The sequence below is a fragment of the Limulus polyphemus genome, unplaced genomic scaffold, assembly GCF_000517525.1.
Source record: "Limulus polyphemus unplaced genomic scaffold, Limulus_polyphemus-2.1.2 Scaffold656, whole genome shotgun sequence".
NCBI classification, from domain to species: domain Eukaryota; kingdom Metazoa; phylum Arthropoda; class Merostomata; order Xiphosura; family Limulidae; genus Limulus; species Limulus polyphemus.
Window position 1 is genome coordinate 178,224 of NW_013666266.1, and position 20,926 is coordinate 199,149.

The 20,926-nt window shown below is 31.3% G+C and overlaps 1 protein-coding gene across 3 annotated transcripts in view; it reads right to left on the minus strand.

The window, feature by feature from the left end:
* LOC106459743 (E3 ubiquitin-protein ligase CBL-like) overlaps positions 1-20,926 on the minus strand; it is a 42,785-nt gene that overhangs the window by 1,851 nt on the left and 20,008 nt on the right. Inside the window, exons 7-11 of one of the 3 annotated variants that reach the window (XM_022386301.1) lie at positions 8,042-8,116; positions 5,206-5,345; positions 4,376-4,470; positions 3,339-3,734; positions 484-607 (exon numbers count right to left, since the gene is read on the minus strand). In XM_022386301.1, coding sequence (XP_022242009.1) covers positions 484-607; positions 3,339-3,734; positions 4,376-4,470; positions 5,206-5,345; positions 8,042-8,116 — 830 coding nt within the window. Of the gene's footprint in view, positions 1-468; positions 611-3,338; positions 3,735-4,375; positions 4,471-5,205; positions 5,346-8,041; positions 8,117-20,926 lie in introns of all 3 variants that reach the window. The other 2 variants (XM_013919399.2, XM_022386302.1) reach the window with 2 other exon arrangements.

Consider the following 20,926-nt stretch of genomic DNA (forward strand, 5'->3'; position numbering starts at 1 on the left):
ACTCTGGTTGAAAAACATCGGCTTAGGACTAAAAACTTAATAATTAATTAAAGTGTGTTAACCTAATTAACTAATAATTGACAGGTATAGTTCTGCTGTACAAAATTATAGATTAACAGTTACTCACAGTTATATCTTAATCAAGCTATAAAATAGAAATGCAAGTTTAAGGAAATTAGGCTTAACTGTACAATTTTGTTACATTTGTATCAGTCCTTATTATAGCAAAGGAACTACATTACAAATATGAAAAATACTCTACAAAATATTCAGAGGCCAGGAAGGTGAACTTTCCTTCCCAATTCCTACCTCCTTATGTGCCCCCAACCACAATTCCTTTACCCATCTGTTCTTCAGTACCAAAACACTATCCCTGTAATGCATCAAAAAGTCCTATAATCATCGCTATTCATATATCTATCATTCTATATCTGAGGAAAGAATACACATTCTTTCAAGTAAACTCACTCATAATAGGACTACCTTTTCTCATATTTTGTGTTGTTCTGAGTTAAAGAGCTTTTGGCATTTTGGGATGAAGTTGCAGGACCAACAGGGAACTCGTGAACTTCCGCTGCTGCTTTTCCTGGTGTTAAAGAACTTGAAACTACTAAGTAAAGAAAAAAAAGGTATTGTTTACAGCTCTTATCAAATTCTAAACTTGTGAAAAACACAAACTGGTCTTACTGTTAGGTACAATTTTAAACTTAAACTGTTTTTAAATCTGTGGTATGATTATTTCTAGAATACAAACAGTATAAATGTAGAAACCCTAATATGAATACTTAACATCTGATGTTTTATCAAGGGTTTTGAAGGATATTAAGAATTAGATATTTGAGCCATTTGCTACTACCTTTTAGCAGTGGACAGGTGCTAGAAGGTTGAAAGTTGGATAATGTTACACCTCTTTTTAAGGGAGGTAAAAAAAAATTATTTCAGTATTTATAGCACTGTTTGTCTTACACCAGTGGTGGGAAAAATTTTTGAAAATCTTATAAATGGTGTTTTTGTACAAATATTTAACAAAGTTTAAAATGTATTTGAAAGTGTGCATGGTTTCACCAGGGAAAAATCTTGCCTAACTAATCTTTTGACATTCTTTGAAGAGGTTACTGCTTAGTTAGATGAGGGTAAGGGTGTAGATTTGGTGTATCAATATTTTCAGAAAGCATTTGAGAAGGTGCCACATGAAAAGCTTGTTAAAAACTAATTGTTTCTGTAGGTGTGGCTCATTGGAGAGAAAACTGGCTAGACTGAAGACAGCAGAGGGTTGTTATACATTGAGTTTAGCTACACTGGACTAATGTCACAAGTAGGGTACCTCAGGGCAGTGTTAGGACCTTTGCTCTTTTTGATTTACATCAATGACACAGATGAAGGAATGGTCAATAAATTGTTTAAATTTGCTGATGATATTAAGGTTTTGGGTGTAGCTTGCTGTGAGGAACTGCTGCTTTATGATAAGGTTTTGATTATTTGGTGAAATGGCTTTTAATTATAATAAATCTAAGATAATGTATATAGGATATTATAATTTTAATTATGAGTGTAATTTTGATGGGAATAACCTTAAGAGTGTTACAGAAAAATGGACATTGATGTTCTAGTTGATCAATCTCTTAAGCTATCCAAGCAATGTGCTGTTGGTATTGGAAAGGTAAATATGGTTTTAGGTTGTATCTACAAAAATATTGGATACAAGTCTAAAGAGATTATAATTTCATTGTATAGGTCATTGGTTGTCAAGGTTTTTATGTAGGCTGGGATTCTTTACGGCACGTGTCAGGGACTTGTTGGTGATAAATTCGAACAATAAACGGACAGCTTACAATCCACTTGTTTTAAAATGATATATTCAAAACACGTTAAATGTATATACAAAACTCATTACACTATTGATTATCACAGTTGTATCCAGTGCTTTAAATAATTGTCTCCTTTTTGTCAAAGTACACACAGGTGGGTTCAATTACTTTAGAACACCCTTTGACAAGACAAATTATGAATCTTTTATCTTTTGTTACAATACCACCGAGTAAATTCACTTTAGATAATGCCTGTTATGGCAAAACTAATATAAAATGCATACACAACATATGACTCATAGAGAGTAATGTAACTAAACTTATCACAACTATTACTTTTAAAATAATTTCTTTTAACACTTTTGTTAAGAAAACTAAATTATCATTAAACATTAAATCACTAAATAAACTAAATAATAACTCTTATACTAAACAGTCTTGTATAACCAACACTGGTTGAACCACATTTGGAGTATTGTGTTCATTCTTAGGTATCTTACCTTCAGAAGGACAGATAACTGTTGGAAAGGATTCAGAGAAGGGATACTAATATAATACCTTGTACAGAAAAGTTATCATACAAGAATAGGTTGAGATCTTCTGGAAATTATTTTCTCTTTGAAAAACAAAAGTGAGAGGGGATCTGATTGAGGTGTTTAAGATTGTTAAGGGAATCAATACTGTTGATGCATCATTTTTTTTCCATACTTAATGGTAGGATTAGAGGACACAAATATAAATTTTGGCAAGGTAGGAATCATCTTCATCAAGAACAGCTTTATTTTTCTAACAGGGTGGTTGGTCTTTGGAACAGGTTGCCTTCAAATGTGGTGTTTAAGATTGTTAAGGGAATCAATACTATTGATGCATCATCTTTTTTTCCATACTTAATGGTAAGATTAGAGGACACAAATATAAATTTTGGCAAGGTAGGAATCATCTTCATCAAGAACAGCTTTATTTTTCTAACAGGGTGGTTGGCCTTTGGAACAGGTTGTCTTCAAATGTGGTAGATGCAGTTAATTTAAGCGATTCAAAAGAAGGTTTGATAGATATATAAATATTTGAATGATAAGGGCTGGTTTTGAGTGTTTTGTTTATAACTAGAGGATGAGATGGACCAATAACTTCCTTGTTGTCTTTAAATTATATGTATATATATAAAATTCATACGTTAAATACTTTGTTAAAATTTTCATTAGAACTTGAGTTTCAATTTCCAAAGCAAGCACAGTGGGTGTAATCCATTGTCTAACAAACAAAACCAACTAAACCTTGTTAGATGGTGAATATTATTTGAAAATATATTGAAACTTTTTACACATTTAGATGATACATATGCAATCTCAATCTACTGAATTTAATTGATTTTAACAGATATATAAAATAAACCATTCTGTTGAGAGATTAAGTGATTTATAAAAATCGTTACTACATTATTTTCCTTAATTATGAGTTATTTAAAATCTACGTTTTCTTATTAAATATTCAGGACAAATGAAGCACTTTAAAAAATTGATTTCTACATACCATGCCCTATATTTAAGTCTGTATTAGCATAACTTGGTTCTTCTGTGATTTCTGTGAGTTCTGCATAATGAATTGATTGGGTGGTAGAGGGTGTTGTCATCATGGGAGAGGGTGCCCTTGCAACATCTGGAGTTGTTAAGCCTAACCCAGGTAGGTTGGAAGGTTCCATGAATGGAGTGGAGGTGAGAGAGGAGCATTGTTGGACAGTATTTGCAGAGCTAGACGAGATGGGAGTGAGAGTAATACCTGGAGATGGGCCTGGCCAAGTTCCATATGAACTGCTGATCAGCACATGGTTGCTTGGAGAAGGAAAGGAAGCCACAGGTTTTGTAGTAGTCATCGAAGGTTCTGTTTCCTCGTCATCATGTTTGATTTCTGTGTAGGAGATGCTCACACCTCCAATAAGGACATATGTGCATTAACAAAGATTCAAGTTTGTATTTTTATCACTACTGTCTATCTATCGAAAAATCTAAATTTTACCACTTCACGAGTTCTTTTTACAAGTAAAAGATAAAATAATCTAAATAAACTGAAACGTTTAAACGTGATGAAGATTTTATCACATAAGTTTACAGTAATAGTTTATTCACAAAAAATACACTATTGCCTCTCATTACATTCATAAGAAAAAGAAATCTTCTCATATACCTTAAAAGTAGCAAAAAATAATGTTTCCTTTAATATATGTACATATATTAGTTGTCAAGTTCTTTTTCAAGAAGAAAAGTTTGCTACAGTATTTTACAAAGAAATAAATTTACATTACTTATATGTTAATGCTAAACTTTAACAACATAATTTGTGATTTTAAAGCCTCTGAACCTCAGCCTTTTAATTTCCATTCAATAAGCAAATTAAAGCTTGGATGTTAAAGAAAAGTCAAATTCTCAAAAATATGCCCTACTTTTCCTCATGATGAACAGTTTTACAGATAGAATAACGAAAATTTTAATCAGAAATTTATTCATATTTTCTTGTCAGTCTTTAATTGTTGATGATAATAAGTTAACAATAATTTGAAATTTCATTCTTACCAGAGTTTTCTGGTGAGCTCTGTGGAGTGACAGATATCCTGGTAATTATCCCATTTATATGTTCTTCTGTACTTGGATTGCCTAAAAGGTGGTGCCTAGAATAAATTAAAAAAGAATAATTATTGTATAATTATATTTGATGTTTATAAATCTAAGCAAATTACAAATAAAAGATTTTCTGTTTGTTCAATTTTGCACAAAGATACTCAAGGACTATTAGCACTAGCCATCCCTATTTTGAAGTGATAGACTAAGAGTTAATTAATGCAGCTAGTCAACATCATCCGCTGCTAACTTTTTGGCTACACTTTAACAACAAATAGTGGAATTGACCATCATGTTAAAATGCTCCCACAACTGAAACGGTGGATATGTTTGGTGACGAGTTTTGATCTCAAGACCTACAGATTGCGAGTTGAGCTCCCTAACCACAAGTCCTCCAAATATAGGTAGAGAAAAACTAAGTTAAATTATTTCAAAATTTTTTATTGTCACAGAGGTTAAGAGATGTGCTTTTGCCTAAGCACAAGTCTGCTTTTATGTGTATAACAAAATTATAGCTTCTGATAAGTTTCACTGTGAATTCTTTATAGTTTTGTATACATAATTAAATAAGTTTCATTGTAAGTTCTTTGTAGTTTTGTATTCATAATTAAATAAGTTTCATTGTAAGTTCTTTGTGGTTTTGTATACATAATTACATAAATCTCATTGTAAATTCTTTGTAGTTTTGTTTAAACATACATAAAGTTGTAATAAATATCTTTAAAAGTAAGAACACCACTTATTTTTAATGTAAATTATTAATAATTATTAAATCCTAAACACACCTTGGAGATGTGCCTGGGGACTGCCCTGGTGTTTCTGTAGGTGATGATCTTCGAGGAGGAATAGGTGGGGGCATGCCAGGAGGTCGACGAATTGACTGGGGAGAAGTTCTAGGAGATATCATAGGTGATCTGCTGTTTGACTAGAAATCAACCAGGTATAATAATAGCATATTAATATTTGTTATCATGAAAATAGCTCAACTTTAATAAGTGTAGTTTATTTAACAATATCACATCACTTAAAGAAAAAGGCACAAGGCTGAGGAAAATACTGTTCATTATTAAAATCACGGTTACAAATTCCAAAAGAAAATTGTTTATTAATTACTAATTATGGCTTCTGTCTTTCTCAAGCATTAAGTGTCTGTTGTTGTTGTTGTATTCGCAAATTCAAATAATAACTTAGACAAAAGAACATGGTACAATAAAAGATTATTTTACAAGTCAGTGCACTAACTATTAAAAAGGTATAAGCATCATGTACTGAAAAATAAGGGGGGGGCATTATACAAGTTTATAAATTGTTTAATCACATCAGTAGACATAACATAACATAATGTTTTGGGACAACATTGGACCTATTGATCCATTTCAGCTGTTCCATCCTCTAAACTAAATTAAAATAATTTTAAAAAATCTTAAAGCCAGCCCTGGATGTTGAAGTTTGAATAACAGAAAATAACCAAACTATTCTGTCTTCTGAAGAAAACTAAAGATTGGATAATCATTATGGTGACTACTGCATTGTGATGATGTAAGAGAAGAAATGTTTAACATACTGCTCTAACATTATGTAAACGTAACTCATATGATCAACGGAATGGATCATTGTGACGAGGACAGAATGAATCTCTTTCTTGAAAAATGTCAAACTTGTAATTACAAAGCACACTCTCTCTCTGCAGCTGACCAATCATAAAACAGGCATACAATTGTGGAAATATTTCTGTTCTACATAGCAGTTTTAAAGATATTTCTCGTATTGAAAGTCAAGCAGGACACAAATACATAATCCATAAAACAGTATCCAAATTCTTTTACCAATCAAGCTACAAAAGTAAGAACTCGGGCCGAATTTTCCATACAACCTCATATGGAGTTAGTGTGTTCTAAAACTATAACTCAGAAATATATCAATTTTGTTGATATAGGATACATATTAAGCAAAATTAAGATATGTAGTATTGCACATTATTTCAGTTGTTGTAAATGTGATATCTGTAATATCATTACAATAAACTACAGAAATATGATGAAAAGTGACAAAAATAAAAAAAATTATGATTATAAGTTAGAAAGTGAGAAAGAAAAAAAAAGTATTATCCATTCTTAAACGTTTCATCAAATATATGTTTGTTTGTATTTAATGCATTCACATGTTGAAAATAACTAAATGTGAAAATCAGTAAAATATAGGTAAAAATTCTATTTGTGATCACCGGTAAAAGCTATAAAAGACCATATCTAAAAAGTTTATTATAAACATGTGCTAAAGAAAACATCCAAATGAAAGACATTTTGTATAATGAAACTAAACAACAAAAGATAAAAAATATTGTTCTACTTGAGTCACTAGCGTTGTTTAGATGATCTGGTGGAGTGTGGATGAGAAAAACAACAGTGTTATTGGTCATAGAATTAAGCATACCGTTACTGGATATAAACCTTATAAATTAGTTATAGCTGATTTATTGACAGGTACAATACCTGGAGATTTTATACTTAAAAAGTAAAAACAAAACGGAAGATACACTAGTACTTTTAAAAATTTACAGGAAAGAGAACACAGAAACATTAATGTTTCAGCAGAATTAAATGAAGATGGTGTATGTTTTGATACGCTATAGAGCTCAGAAAATAAAAGTAACTCATGCTTTAATAACTCACGAGTGAACCAGAAATTCCAGATTGGCATAAAGCAAAGATCAGAATTGATGGTGCTTGTATCGTATAACTGTACAAAATCCAAGAGGATTAAAAAAGAGTCACGACAGTAGTTAATAAGGTGTAATGCAATTTAGAAAATAATCATATAGAGTTGTAGCTTTTAAATAAATGAAACTCATTGGTGTTTAAAACACCAATCAAAACTATCCGTCTGAGGAACTTAATTGCCTAATTATCAAGAACATTTGAAACAGTCTAGTCTCGGTAAATAATCAGCAGACAAATCAGTGATACCATAAAAACGGTACGAAAGTATAATTATCAACACTTCATGAAGAGTGCAAATCTGAACCAAGACCTGATTTAAAACATGGTGAAAAAGAATTAGATTTCAAGCTGGGTTTTGTGTAGTCTGTAAAATCCTCTTTTTCATGCAATTCTCCATTATTGAATATTGATCATCAGATGTTTATCAGTTTCTAAGGGAGAATATATTCATACTTTATCTCACAATGTGTTCCTTGCATGAATTGCCGGGTACAAATAATCCCCATTTTTAATCTCATCTGCATTTTGACGATCACTGAAAAATTGAGTCTAATGCTGCAAGAACACCCAAACATGTTATTATAATTTTATATTCAAACCTCTTTTCATTTGCTAGTGTTTCTTCAACACGAACCTTGCTACAGATCACATAATGAACTGCTACTGACTCATGGCTTACTTAGGCCTACATGTGTTATTGACTTCAGAAACTATCACATCCTGAAACATTTCTGGCAATACTCATGCATTAATATGGCAAATATACATTTATCAAGTTTACCTATACTGTATTTTTCTGTTACCTCAACAAACAGGTCTTTAAAGGTACTGTATTCATTATTACAAGCATTTTATAAAAATGTATGTTTCATAAGGACATAACAAATACTTTAGAACTTACCCGACTACTTTCTGCTGTTTCAGAACGGGGAGATAATGCCAGTGCTTGTAAACATGATGTCCAGGTGTTTGGATCCTAAATGAAATTTTTTAAATTCCACAGTTAATTCAAAGTCTTTGACAAATAACACTTTGGGGGGAGGGGGGAAGAAAACAATGATAGTTTGACTGATTTCTTCTTCGTAAATGATGAATAGGTATAGATATATAAATTTACATTTGATAGAAAAAAAATATTTTAAATGTCTTGGTAACTTTTAACAATAATCTGAAAGTCAGCAAATCCAAAATGTAAGTGATGGTTAGAGTGAAACTTAAAAAGAGGACTGTCATTTTTGTCGCTATCATTCATTTCACTGTTGCAGTTATATTACTTCAGACTGTCATTAAATTGGCAGCTTCTAAAATAAAGAATAGCATACAAAATTATTCATGGAATAAGCTGAACATCCGAAATAAAGTCTTCAATACAACTAACATTATATATTATGGACAATATAAACCAAAGTCATAAAAACAGTGATACCTAATTGTCTCTAGATACTAAGAAAGCAAACGATTTTTATAGTGATATTTTTGTTGAAGATGACTAGAATTTTTTCAGATCAAGTAATTCACGAACACTGGTCATCATTAAGTTGGGGCACTCTAGCATAAGGGGGACAGTTTTAAGTCAAAGCGTTTATTAATATAACTTCACTGTTTCTTGTACTTTGCAAGAAAGGATTTAGCTCAATATAATGGCTAATTGTATATCCTGATGCTCTGGATGAGTCTTTCCAAGTTTTCAATAGTCATTATGTAATAATACAAATGGAAGAATTTGTCTCCAAAGTTTTCTGAGTTGTCAAATTTATCAAATCAATATGCAGTGTGTTCACCCACGCCAAGTTTTTAATCGGCTTACCAACACAGAATTCATCTTGTTCTGTCTGGAATATTATTTTTTCACTGTTTACAGTTAATTAGGTTTTAATATAATGATGTATATACACGTACTGGGTTGCCCATTATGTTATTTTCATGGCGGATCTTTTCACTTTGATTAGTATTTACATTAAAAGGCTCATAAGGGCCATGAGATTGAATATTTCATTACAGGATAAGCATTGCACTTGTCAAATGGTAAAAGTTTACGATTGTAAAAGGTGTGTGAAGGAAAAAAGATGGGCTGAATGCCTTACTACTCCTCCCTCTTACCTAAACTGCCTTTGAAATAAACTTTTTTCTTTATTTGATTGTTGCACCATAAATTCTCAACAATTTGTTACACTGTAATGCTATGTTTTTGAGCACATTAAGTGTATTTCTTTGAGGTTTGGTGTAGAGCAATGATCTCTGTTGTCAAGCAAATCTAGGATGTTACTTTTGTAAAGAAATTCTTCTAAGTTATTTTTAAACTGTGCTAACCTGCACTCTAGGGGTAATCAATATAACCACAAATGTGTTTTTTTTTATGCTCGTCAAACATTACAGACAGCTCAGTGCAGCATAACTTAAGTCACAAACGTGTAATAAACAACTTTACAAAGTTTTCATCACAGCTGAACTCCTTTTTTCTTACAAGAAATACTAAACCTTAAGATATGGTGATCTACTATAAAAAACATGTTTAGTGTACATTACAGAAACTAACTTATTTTGATGTAATATTAGCAATATTTTAGTATGATGGATGAGATGAATGGATTTCAAATAAAAAATGTGAGATAAATGACTTCTAGGTACAAAGAATTGAGACAAATGATACAATCACAAATATGTTATTGTGCTGCAGTTGGTAGCACAATGTTAATGCACTTACTCAAAAATGCAATCAAAAGTAAAAGGAACAACCTAGTTTTGGTTAAATATGCTATTAATTGCAGAGTTCTTAATGGAACTCTATCTTTGAACCTGTATATAAGACAAGGGATAAAATCAGGCATTGTTTTGAGAGTACGAAGTATCATCTCATATACTGGCAAATACAGTATATTTGATTGATGCGTTATTTGAAAATCAATATACCAGCATAAATGTCACATACCCAAACAGTTCATCTATTGTTCAAAAATTGGAACAATACAAGACTACATACTGTAGTCACTGGTTTTGCAGTATGTGTGCTAAATAGCTTTAACTGAAAGATGGTGATTTAACATTTAAGGTCTGTGTATATTTTCTTGAAAGTTTTGTTTCACAGTTATCCTCATAATTTTATTTGACACTAGTGATTAGATAGGTCTTTTAATAAGTTCACAAGTTAAATTACAATGAAGATTGGAACTTTTTATTTATTGGTGCATTCATAAATATTTGTTTCTATATCTACTGGGCATTTCAAACATTGGCGATCATAGCACCATCCAAGCTTCACCTCATATAAGTTGCTTAGGCAAAGTATTGTGAATGCTAGTTAGCCTTTTATGGGTTGGATGGATCAGACTGTAATTATACAAATTTTATTTTTTAACTCTGATTGTAAAGTGTTAAAATTATACTTTCATAATATGAAAAATACATACTGAAAAAAAATGGATTTCAATTTGATTGAAATTTACTTTATCATTAAAAATTATAGGTTTTCTAGCAAATTTTATAAGTTTTAATTCATTTATTAACTGTGATGAACCTCCCCGAGGCACATGATGTATGTCTGCAGGCTTACAACATTAGAAACCAGGTTTCAATACTTGTGGTGATAAGAGCACAGATAGCTCATTGTGTAGCTTTGTGCTAAAACTACAAACAAACAAACTGTGATGAGTTTCAACTCCACATTTTAATTCAGTAACAGTTCTTGTAACAACTGTACCAAAGGCATGGTACCCTGTGAAGCTCGACACAAAACTTCGGACATCATGTGTACCCAATATTTCTAAACAGCTCTAGTTTTAATAATTTAGACCCCCAAGAAATGTTTTGTCATGTAAACTGTTCCAAGCATTACTGCAAGTTTTTTCTTTAAAGTTAACTACATGAATCTGTACCTCTCAAAATTAAACGTTTTAAAAATTTGTATAATTCAATATTATGTTTTAAAATTTCTACCACTTAATGTTTTAAAATTGTTTTGAAACTGTGATTTCTCAGTCAGAATGAATAAAATTCAAGTTTTCTACATGATTTAATATTTCTTAATTTTTAAAGTTGCCATTGATATTCAGGACAAAAAAAAACAATCTAATTCCTAAGTATCTTGAGGAAACTATGTAGGAAGAACTTTACCGACCTAACTGAAAGCTTATGTGTACAAATATTAACATAAAAATCTAAAGTACTAGCTTGTAATAGCTACTTACCTTCGAAGCAAGCTCTGATTGAATTGAATATCCCATCTTTCACAGTACTTCTAATACTGCACATCGATGAAATTTGCCTGAAGCCAAGCAGTTACTTTAAGTTGGGATATGACAACTACTAACAGCTAATGACAAGTCTCAATGTCAACTACCCACCTTCATCTACATTACTCAAACCTGCCATGATTAGACTGGCTATGAAATGCTAATATGTTACACTGGAGAATATTTAAACACCAAATCAGAGGTTGACAGAAAAATTCTTATGAAAGGTACATATATATACTTAGGAGATTAGGTTGTGACAAAGAACATTTAAGCCACTAAGAGATTTAGAACTTTTGGAAATTAATTATAACTGAGAATAAATTCAGAAATAAATGTAAACAATTCTAAAGCAGTTGCTTAAACCAGAAGTGATGATTGATCCAAAGAGAAATTAACAGTTTACTTAAAGTTTATAAATGTATGTTTAGAATGTTTTAAGATCCATTGAAAACCTCAGGAAAGAGAGCCCACTTGTAAACAGATCTTGATTCAAACAACAGAGCTGCCAAAAGTTTCAGACACCTGAAGATAAAAATTGAGTAAATGGGCCTACAAGTTTACACACGAAAAAAATCATTTACCTTCAAAATAAGATTTGAGAGCCTTGTTAATTCAGCGGTTAAAGATTGAAGATTTTGAACTCCACAACATACAAGTCAACACAACTTACAAAAAATATTTGTTAGAACCCTACCACATATCTCATGGAGATTACCACTGGTAACAGTGTGTCATACGTTGTCGTAAACGTATGAAGCAAAGAGCAGGTAATGCACTGTGCAAGAGGAGCACCAATTATGATAGGGTGGCAGTTGCCATCCCCCCCAGAATATTAGAAGAACTTGACAACAAAGCACCAGCATTACCAATCCCACATATTATTAGATTTTAAATTTAGAAAAAGTCAAAGAGCTTCCAGGGATCTCCATAAGAATCCCCTCATCCCAATCTCCAATGATTTTGCTGGTGTACAGTGACAAGCGGTTGATATGATCAAGAGGTAAGCAAGTTGTTACTAAATTCACTTTTTTGTAAAGTTTTAATATATTAGTTACATCTGATACTTTATGCACTTATCAATTAAGTTCTGTTTCAGATTATTCTGATATTACAGTATTATAGCTCTACAAAATTATAATGTTTTATTCCCAAATATAAATATCCTTAATCATTCCTTGTTAAAATTTGCAAGAATCCTTCTGTTTATTAATCAAAAATATATCTGAATTATATTTAAATAAGGCTACATTCTGTTAAGCCTAGAGATGATATAAAAAAATTTATCAATCCAGCAATTTTAAGAAGTTGTATTCATATTGTTAAACACATACTCAAATCATCAAAAATGCCAGATATTTTTAGAGTTAATAGTATTTTGTATTTTCACCTATTTGGTATCTGAGAATGTACCATCAATTGTAATTATTTTATTCATTATTAGATGTAATGTCCACTAGTGTTGCATAAAATGTGCCAACAACAATAAAACTCATTTTTTTACAATTAAGATACAATGTACTGATTATGGCCTATTATTATTTTCTTGTGGCTTTAATGAAAAGAAAAACTGACCTGTTCCCCCACTTATTACACAGACATTTGGAATTCCCAATATTTATGCAATAAGGATTCATAATTATAGAAAAAACAGAGAATACTACCTTGTAACAAGTATGGTTTTAATATAGAGTACCATCTTGTAACCAGTATGGTTTTAATATAGAGTTCCATATTGTAACCAGTAGGGTTTTAATATACAGTACCATCTTGTAACCAGTATTGTTTTAATATAGCGTACCACCTTGTAACCAGTACGGTTTTAATATACAGTACCATCTTGTAACCATTATGGTTTTAATATAGAGTACCATCTTGTAACCATTATGGTTTTAATATAGAGTACCATATTGTAATCACTATTGTTTTCATGTAGAGTAGTAACTTGCAACCAGGATTAGTTTAATATAGAGTACCATATTGTAACCAGTACAGTTTTAATATAAAGTACCATATTGTAATCAGTACAGTTTTAATATAGAATACCATCTTGTAACCAGTACAGTTTTAATATAAAGTACCATATTGTAATCAGTATTGTTGTCATGTGGAGTAGTAACTTGCAACCAGGATTAGTTTTAATATAAAGTACCACCTTGTAACCAGTACAGTTTTAATATAAAGTACCATCTTGTAACCAGTACAGTTTTAATTACTTTACATGAAGACAATACTGATTGCAAGATGGTACTCTGTATTAAAACTGTACTGGTTACAAGGTGGTACTCTATGTTAAAACTGTACTGGTTACAAGGTGGTACTCTGTGTTAAAACTACTGGTTACAAGATGGTATTCTATATTAAAACTGTACTGGTTACAAGATGGTACTTTATGGTACTCTATATTAAAATTGTACTGGTTGTAAGTTACATCTTGTATCCAGTACAGTTTTAATATAGAGTACCATCTTGTAACCAGTAGTTTTAAAATAGAGTACCACTTGTAACCAGTACAGTTTTAACATAGAGTACCACCTTGTAACCAGTACAGTTTTAATATAAAGTACCATCTTGTAACCAGTACAGTTTTAATACAGAGTACCATCTTGTAATCAGTATTGTCTTCATGTAAAGTAGTAACTTGCAACCAGTACGGTTGGGAGTTGCCAGAAACAACAAATTAACAATTGGTTTTGGTAATGATAAGGTGGTGCTGAAGATGTTAAAAGTGACCAAAATGGGACATATTTCTTCAGCATGCTCACAACATGCAACTCTTGCAACACATAGTTAATTAGTTAAAGTCTTTGACAAAGTATTAAATGTCAAAACTTACCTTTTTTTTTTTAATGTATTTGAATTTATCTTACAAATTCTCTACCTAATCCTTTTACCTTTAACTTTCAAATATCATAGGTTTTCTTAATCTTCTTGCAAAGTTATAAATGTTAAAGGGATTGATTTAACAATCCACTAGTATTTTCATAATACATCTGGATTGGACGGTAAAGTGAGTAATCTCATCGAGTTTGAAGTATTTCATATATTCACTCAAGGCTTTCCTTTTGAATTACAGGTATGCATTACATTTGTTACATGTATGAATAGCTAAATTTCTATGGCAAAATAAAAGTCATGCTATCATGCAAAAAGTTGTTGCTAAAGAAATAGATAGGCTACAAACAACGTGAAAAAAGGGATAAAAGCACTTTATTGAAGGCACATGCAATGGTTTATATACAATGCTGAATAACACCACATGCAGATAATGATTAAAAAAAAAACATGCATAAACTTACATGACATAAAACACAATTACTGTGGTCATCATGTGTAAAAAAACAAAAAAAAATCAAACATTCTTTGTAAACAAAATCCTGTTTTTTTAATTACACAGATTATTATAAAAAATTATATATATTAAGCCTATGAGCTTAGACGTAACTTCAGATGTTTACAAATAAACGTTATACACATTTTGTATAAACTTCCAGAAAGTAGAGACAAATAACAATGTTCAGGTGCAATAAAACAATCACTCAGAAGTACACCCAAAGTTCTACATTTTATGATACACAGATTACCTTTACAAATTTCCACTGGTGTACTGAGCAGAAATAACTTTTACATCAAGAGCTTATGTACATGAAAACAAATATATTAGTTCAAATGAAACAGATATTCAATATACTATGCTGAAAACTTTAACATTTTAAATAAAAAAAAAAACAACTAATGAATATTTTATATCTTCCAACAATACCCGACACATTTCTTTTTTAATCATGTATAACTGGAAGTAATTTTAGTTTTTCTAGATCTCGGTAGTTTCTTGTACTTTGAAAATAACTGTGAAGCTTCTTTACGAAGTTACATCTCATTGCTATAATTAAACTACTTTCTTATTTTATATTTCTTACGTACAGAAGGCAAGAAAAGTACACATTTAAGAGTAATGTGACAGACGTTAAAACCCACTATAAAGTTCAAAGTGCAAATAGGTAATAAACAACACTCATTTTAAAACTTTTTTTCAAATTATTTACATTTGTTTTAAACAACTTAAATCATTTTACAGTGTTTAAGTTGTAAAGAAAAATCGGTAAAAAAAAGAAGGAAAGAAGACAAACAAATGCATCGTCAAGGACATTTTATCTCTTAGTTTATACATGTTAGTTTTATATCTCTGTCCTCGTTGCTTAGGATATGCTGTAATGAACGATATTCACTGTTAGAAAGAAGAGGACATTGGCTAACAAACTCATCCTTTCAGCCTTGGAGACATTACAATGTGGTGGTCAATCCCACTATTTGTTGTTAGAGAGTGACCCAAGAATTGGTGGTGTTGAGTAGCTATAATCCCTCTAGTCTATCAATTCAATATTAGGGCTAGCACAGGCAGTCTTTGAGCAGCTTCACACAAATTCAACAAACAAATCCCAGACCGATGAAAAGCTACACTGGCACTCATATGACCACTTGTAACAGAAGTAAATTACATCTATAATAATAAAAAAGAGCCTCTGTGTGTGTGTGTGTGACCACCATAGCTCCAAGAGGAAAGGACCTAGAGACCTGAAACTTTGCACGCATACTAAGGGGATTCTGAGGGAGTGCACCTGGGTATTATTTTTTAGATTTGACTCAAAAAATTTGGGCCAATTTTTTTTGCCCTTAAGCCCCATAATTTTTTTCTAATTCTCACTTACTGAATGAACAATATGTAAAGGTTTTCTGCCAAACAATATTTTTGAAAAGTTGAATTGAACTAAATTTGGGAAACAGCAACAAACAACAGTAAGAAAAATATGAATTAGAGAATATTGGAGAATTCGAAGAATGAAAAAATCCAAATAAAAACACAGGAAGAAAAAAAAACGAATCTGTAAAGTTGAATTAAAACTATTTGCTTTTAAAAAGAGTTGAACTAAGTTCGGGAAACGGCACGAGATAAATCAATTAAAGAATTGGTATATTGAGGCCTCTGTGAATCATGAGGGGACCTTAGAATGTTGCAGCAAAATGTGGGTATTTTATGTTAGTTTAAAATATAAGAATGATAAATAAACTAGTTACTTTCCCATATAACTGTTCAAGAATATAATATCAGACATCTTTTAATGTATATTTCAAGTTGCTAACATCAGACAAGAGTAATGTACAAATCTAATTGGATAATAATCCTAGAAATTATGAGGTGCATTAGTAAATTTCACTGCTCCAACCCATTTCAGCCTATCTCAAATTGCTCCGTCTGCCCCAGAGTGATATTTGGACAAGTTAACAACTTGACTCATTACTTTGCTGTTACCATACAATTAGAAGAGAAACAGGTTTAATAACTGATAAAACAACATCAGCTCACACACTTCCTGAAGATTTAGATATTTTGATTACTAAATAGTATCTATAACATGAAGAGTTAAAACTCGACATAAGAAAATCCCTTTAAACTAAAATGGTTTGGTTCATAAAAAAAAACCAGCTACCTCGTATATTATTTTGAGATAATCTTCCACTTTTTTATATAAGTGAATTAATCCAGTTTGATGTTCCTTACAATCTAAAAATATAAAACTTGTTTTTGTGTACAACATATTTGCACAGTTCTGGTAAAACTCTTAGAAGAACAGGTAAAAAAAAGTTTTCTTGACCTCTTAGTATATATATATATTTTTTCGTATCCTAAACTGTCACTTCTCAATGTAAACCACCACCAGAATTTCATTGTTGACTAGTGACTTAACCAAACACTCATGGTATATGAATGTTCTTCATGCAGTTTCTCTTCACTTTGAGTTAAATACAATTGAAAGGTTATTTATTACACAATTCTAAATTTAAGGCCAAGAAAAGACACCTACATGCTTAGTTATGCAGTCGATCTTGTTTTCGAAAGAGATCATACATTAGATATATTCTTTTAGAAACTTGAGTCACTTCAAAATCTTTGGTATGATTTATTTTTAAAACTGCTTTTCACTCTCCGAGTTGTAGGAACATTTCTCTTAAGAAGAATCAGTGGCGAAAATAGTTAAAACAAAGGACCTGTCTAAAGGTACAATGTCATTTTTATGTCATGTCCTTTCAGCAAACAGTTATCTTGAAATATAATAAAACACCATAACTAGCTAATAAATTTAGTGACTAAGTACTTTTTAAAGTAATAAAATGGGATATTTCCATGTTTAATGAAGAAAACAATACTATGGCAATCAATGGTTTTACATCAATAAACAGGGGCTAGTTTACACATTTAACAAAGAAAATGATGCTATGCAATTGGCAAATTTACTGTACTAAAGATGGCTAGTTTATATGTTTAACAAAGACAACATGTTATGGCAATCAGTGACATTACAGTAATAAACAGGGGCTAGTTTATATATGTTTAACAAAAATAACATTTTATGGCAATCAATGATCGTACAGTATTTAAACAGGGACTAGTTTATATGTTTAACAAAGAAAACGATACTCTTGCAATCATTGGTTTTAGAATAATAAACACCAATATTTCCATATTTAACAAAGATAATGATACTGTGGCAGTCATTAATTTTACAGTAATACACAGGGCTAGCTTATATCTTTTCCAACAATAATGATACAATATAAACTAGGGATTTTAAAATAAATAGAAGCCATGCTTTACCTAAATAATCGATACATTCCAACTGATAATTTCAGTAATAAACAAAAACTACATGATAAACTTAAGTTTCTGATGTGCATCAGAATAAAAGGTTTTTAGTGTATTAAAATAGTGATCACGATCCACCAGGGACAGATTGACACTAAAGAACCAACCCAAATTTCAAATTAATTTCTAAGAATGTGTCATATGCACTAGCCCATTGGGCAGCTGCCCAGTGTCTCTGTGGGCCAATCTGCCCCTGTAATCCATAAAGGATTACTAGTGCAGAAATGAGCATGCATATCATGGAAAGACTGTAATAAAGTAACTATTTCAAATGCCTGTAAACAAAATACAGTTACTGTCAGGGATGTCACAGACGAAAAGAACGGAGCAACGTTTGCACTAAGACTATCAAACATTAGTAGGAAACAGTGATAATAACCAAGCTCATACACAGAATGTTTGAACGGGATATTCTAACTTGTGAGATCAAAAGCCAAAACATACTGCAAGAAGGACAATCAGCATGCTCATGCTATGGGGGGTCTGGGGGAATGCGACTTTGTAGAAAAAGTTAGATACCACAAACAGCTGCACTGTAACCATAACTTTTTAACATCGCAAATATAGGGGGTTCGGCAAAATCACCCCGAATACGTTGCATGATAACAAGAATCTGTCAGTATTATAGTAATACACGTTTGTCATCATCTGATAATAAACCAAATCACTTAAAATGTACAGATGTTTGCCTTTGATACAATTAACATGTCTCATACAAAATTATTAAAATCTGTTACAGTTTCAAGAGTGATAAATAGTGACTGCAAACTTAGAAAATATAAATTAATGTTTTTCCCATCACAGGTTTAAGCCAACAAAGTTATTTAAAACATTCTCAAACAAGGATTTATTTTTATATTAGTTATTACTAACTAAATAAGATTTATTTTTGTAAAATCTTAAGGAAGTGGTAAAATGTTTTCCCTATGACATTTTAATTAATGTTTGTTTATTAAATCTTGAAAAATGGTACCCTAAGGCTATCGGCCCTACCCGTGCTTAATTTTGAAATAACAGAATAGAGGAAAAGCAGCTAATAAACACTGCTCACTGCCAACTCTTGGGCTACTCTTTAACAACAAATAATGGGATTGACCATCACATTATAATGTTTCAATATTTCAAAATCAATTATAAAAGCCTGAAATGCAACAAAGTAGGTAACGTCAACATTATTTTCCAAATGTCACAGTTTTCTTGTCTAAGTAAGGTTCCTGTGAGTTAAAGATAAAACATTTCTGACATGGAAACATTTTATTTCCTTCCAATGGGAATGTTTACCAAAACAAATTCCTCTTCTCTTGCTGTCACATTCCTAATTCAACTAAATTTACAAAATGGCTTTACCCTGCAGGTAGGGATTTTACGATATGTTTATTTTTGTTTTGAGGAAAAGTTACAGTAAGTTTTGAGTTTACTGAAATCAATGTATTTATAATCCTCCTGTTTTTGTAACCTAGCAGTGGAATGCGAGACAAATTACAATCATAATTTATAACGAGGATTTCATCTTATTCAACACGAACATTACAAATATTTTATTCAGTATAGCAATAACTAACATTTTAGAAGTGGTATAGCCATGTGTGGAAGTGAAACATGTGAAGTTTTAAATAATTACTCGCAGGTTGAAACAGGTTTGATTTTATGAATCAATCAAACACATCTTTTTGGTAAGAAAGCCGAGGGTTACGGACATCCACCATTCCTCTAAATTAAAATTAATAAAAAATTCAGAAGACGGACAGTATCTTGCCTTTGAACTAAAACTTGTCCAAACCAGAAGCGAGACGGTGTGGAGATAATCTTTTTACTTCAACACACGTTCAATTCAAGATGGTTAAAAAAAAAATCATCACTTCAAATATCCTTTTTCCTCCTAACAACTTGCATACTTTTCTCTCCCAAGTAATTGATATCTTCTTCTCTTCCTGCCAACTGACATCTTTTTCTCCTCTAAGGAACTGATATTCATTTTTTTCACTCTTGTAAATTTGTCTTCCTAGTAACCGAAATCTTCATCTCTAGGAATTAGCATCCTTTTCTCTACACAGAACCTATTACTAGTTTCTCCCCCTAGCAACAAATGCTGTTTTCTATTCCCTCAACTGACATCTCCCTTTAATCCTATATCCTTTTCTTCCCTAGAAACTGACATCCTCCCCCCTGAATCCTACTTACTTTTCTTTCCCTAGAAACCGACATTCTTTTCTCTACCAAGGAAACGATACTCTTTTCTTCCCCCTAGCAACTGACAACTCCAGTTCTACGGAGAAATAAACTGATAACAGTAAAACGGTTTCTTTTTTTCTAACTTGCTAAAGCAAGTTTATAAATACCTAATTTTAGTGGATATATAACAGTAGACAATAAGAATCATTTAATCTATTAACACAGTTCAAGTCTTATCACGATGCTTTGAAGAGGGATGCACACTTTCCAATTCTCGAGCCACAAAAGAAATGTGCTCAAGGGATACGTTTTTCAACAATAAATTACTTCACATTATATATTTTCTTTGCCAATTTAATGAAATTAAGTACCCCTTCAAGGCTTATGGTACGTTTGAAGTTGTGTGACAATACTGAATTTCTTGGTTTGTATTAATTATGCTTATCTCTGCAATGTTTCTTTTATACACGACATCTACAGTTTTGTAAATGATGTACAGAGCAACAACTCAGGCTAGTACTTATTAGTTGTTGAAATATTATACTATATTCTCACACCATAAAGTACCTAGAAGAAAATTAACTTTTTTTTCTTAGTCACCCTACAAACAGTTTAATTAAGTAGAATCTTACAGTGGCTAATTGATGTTAATATAATGTGTTTTGCTGGAATTGGACTACTA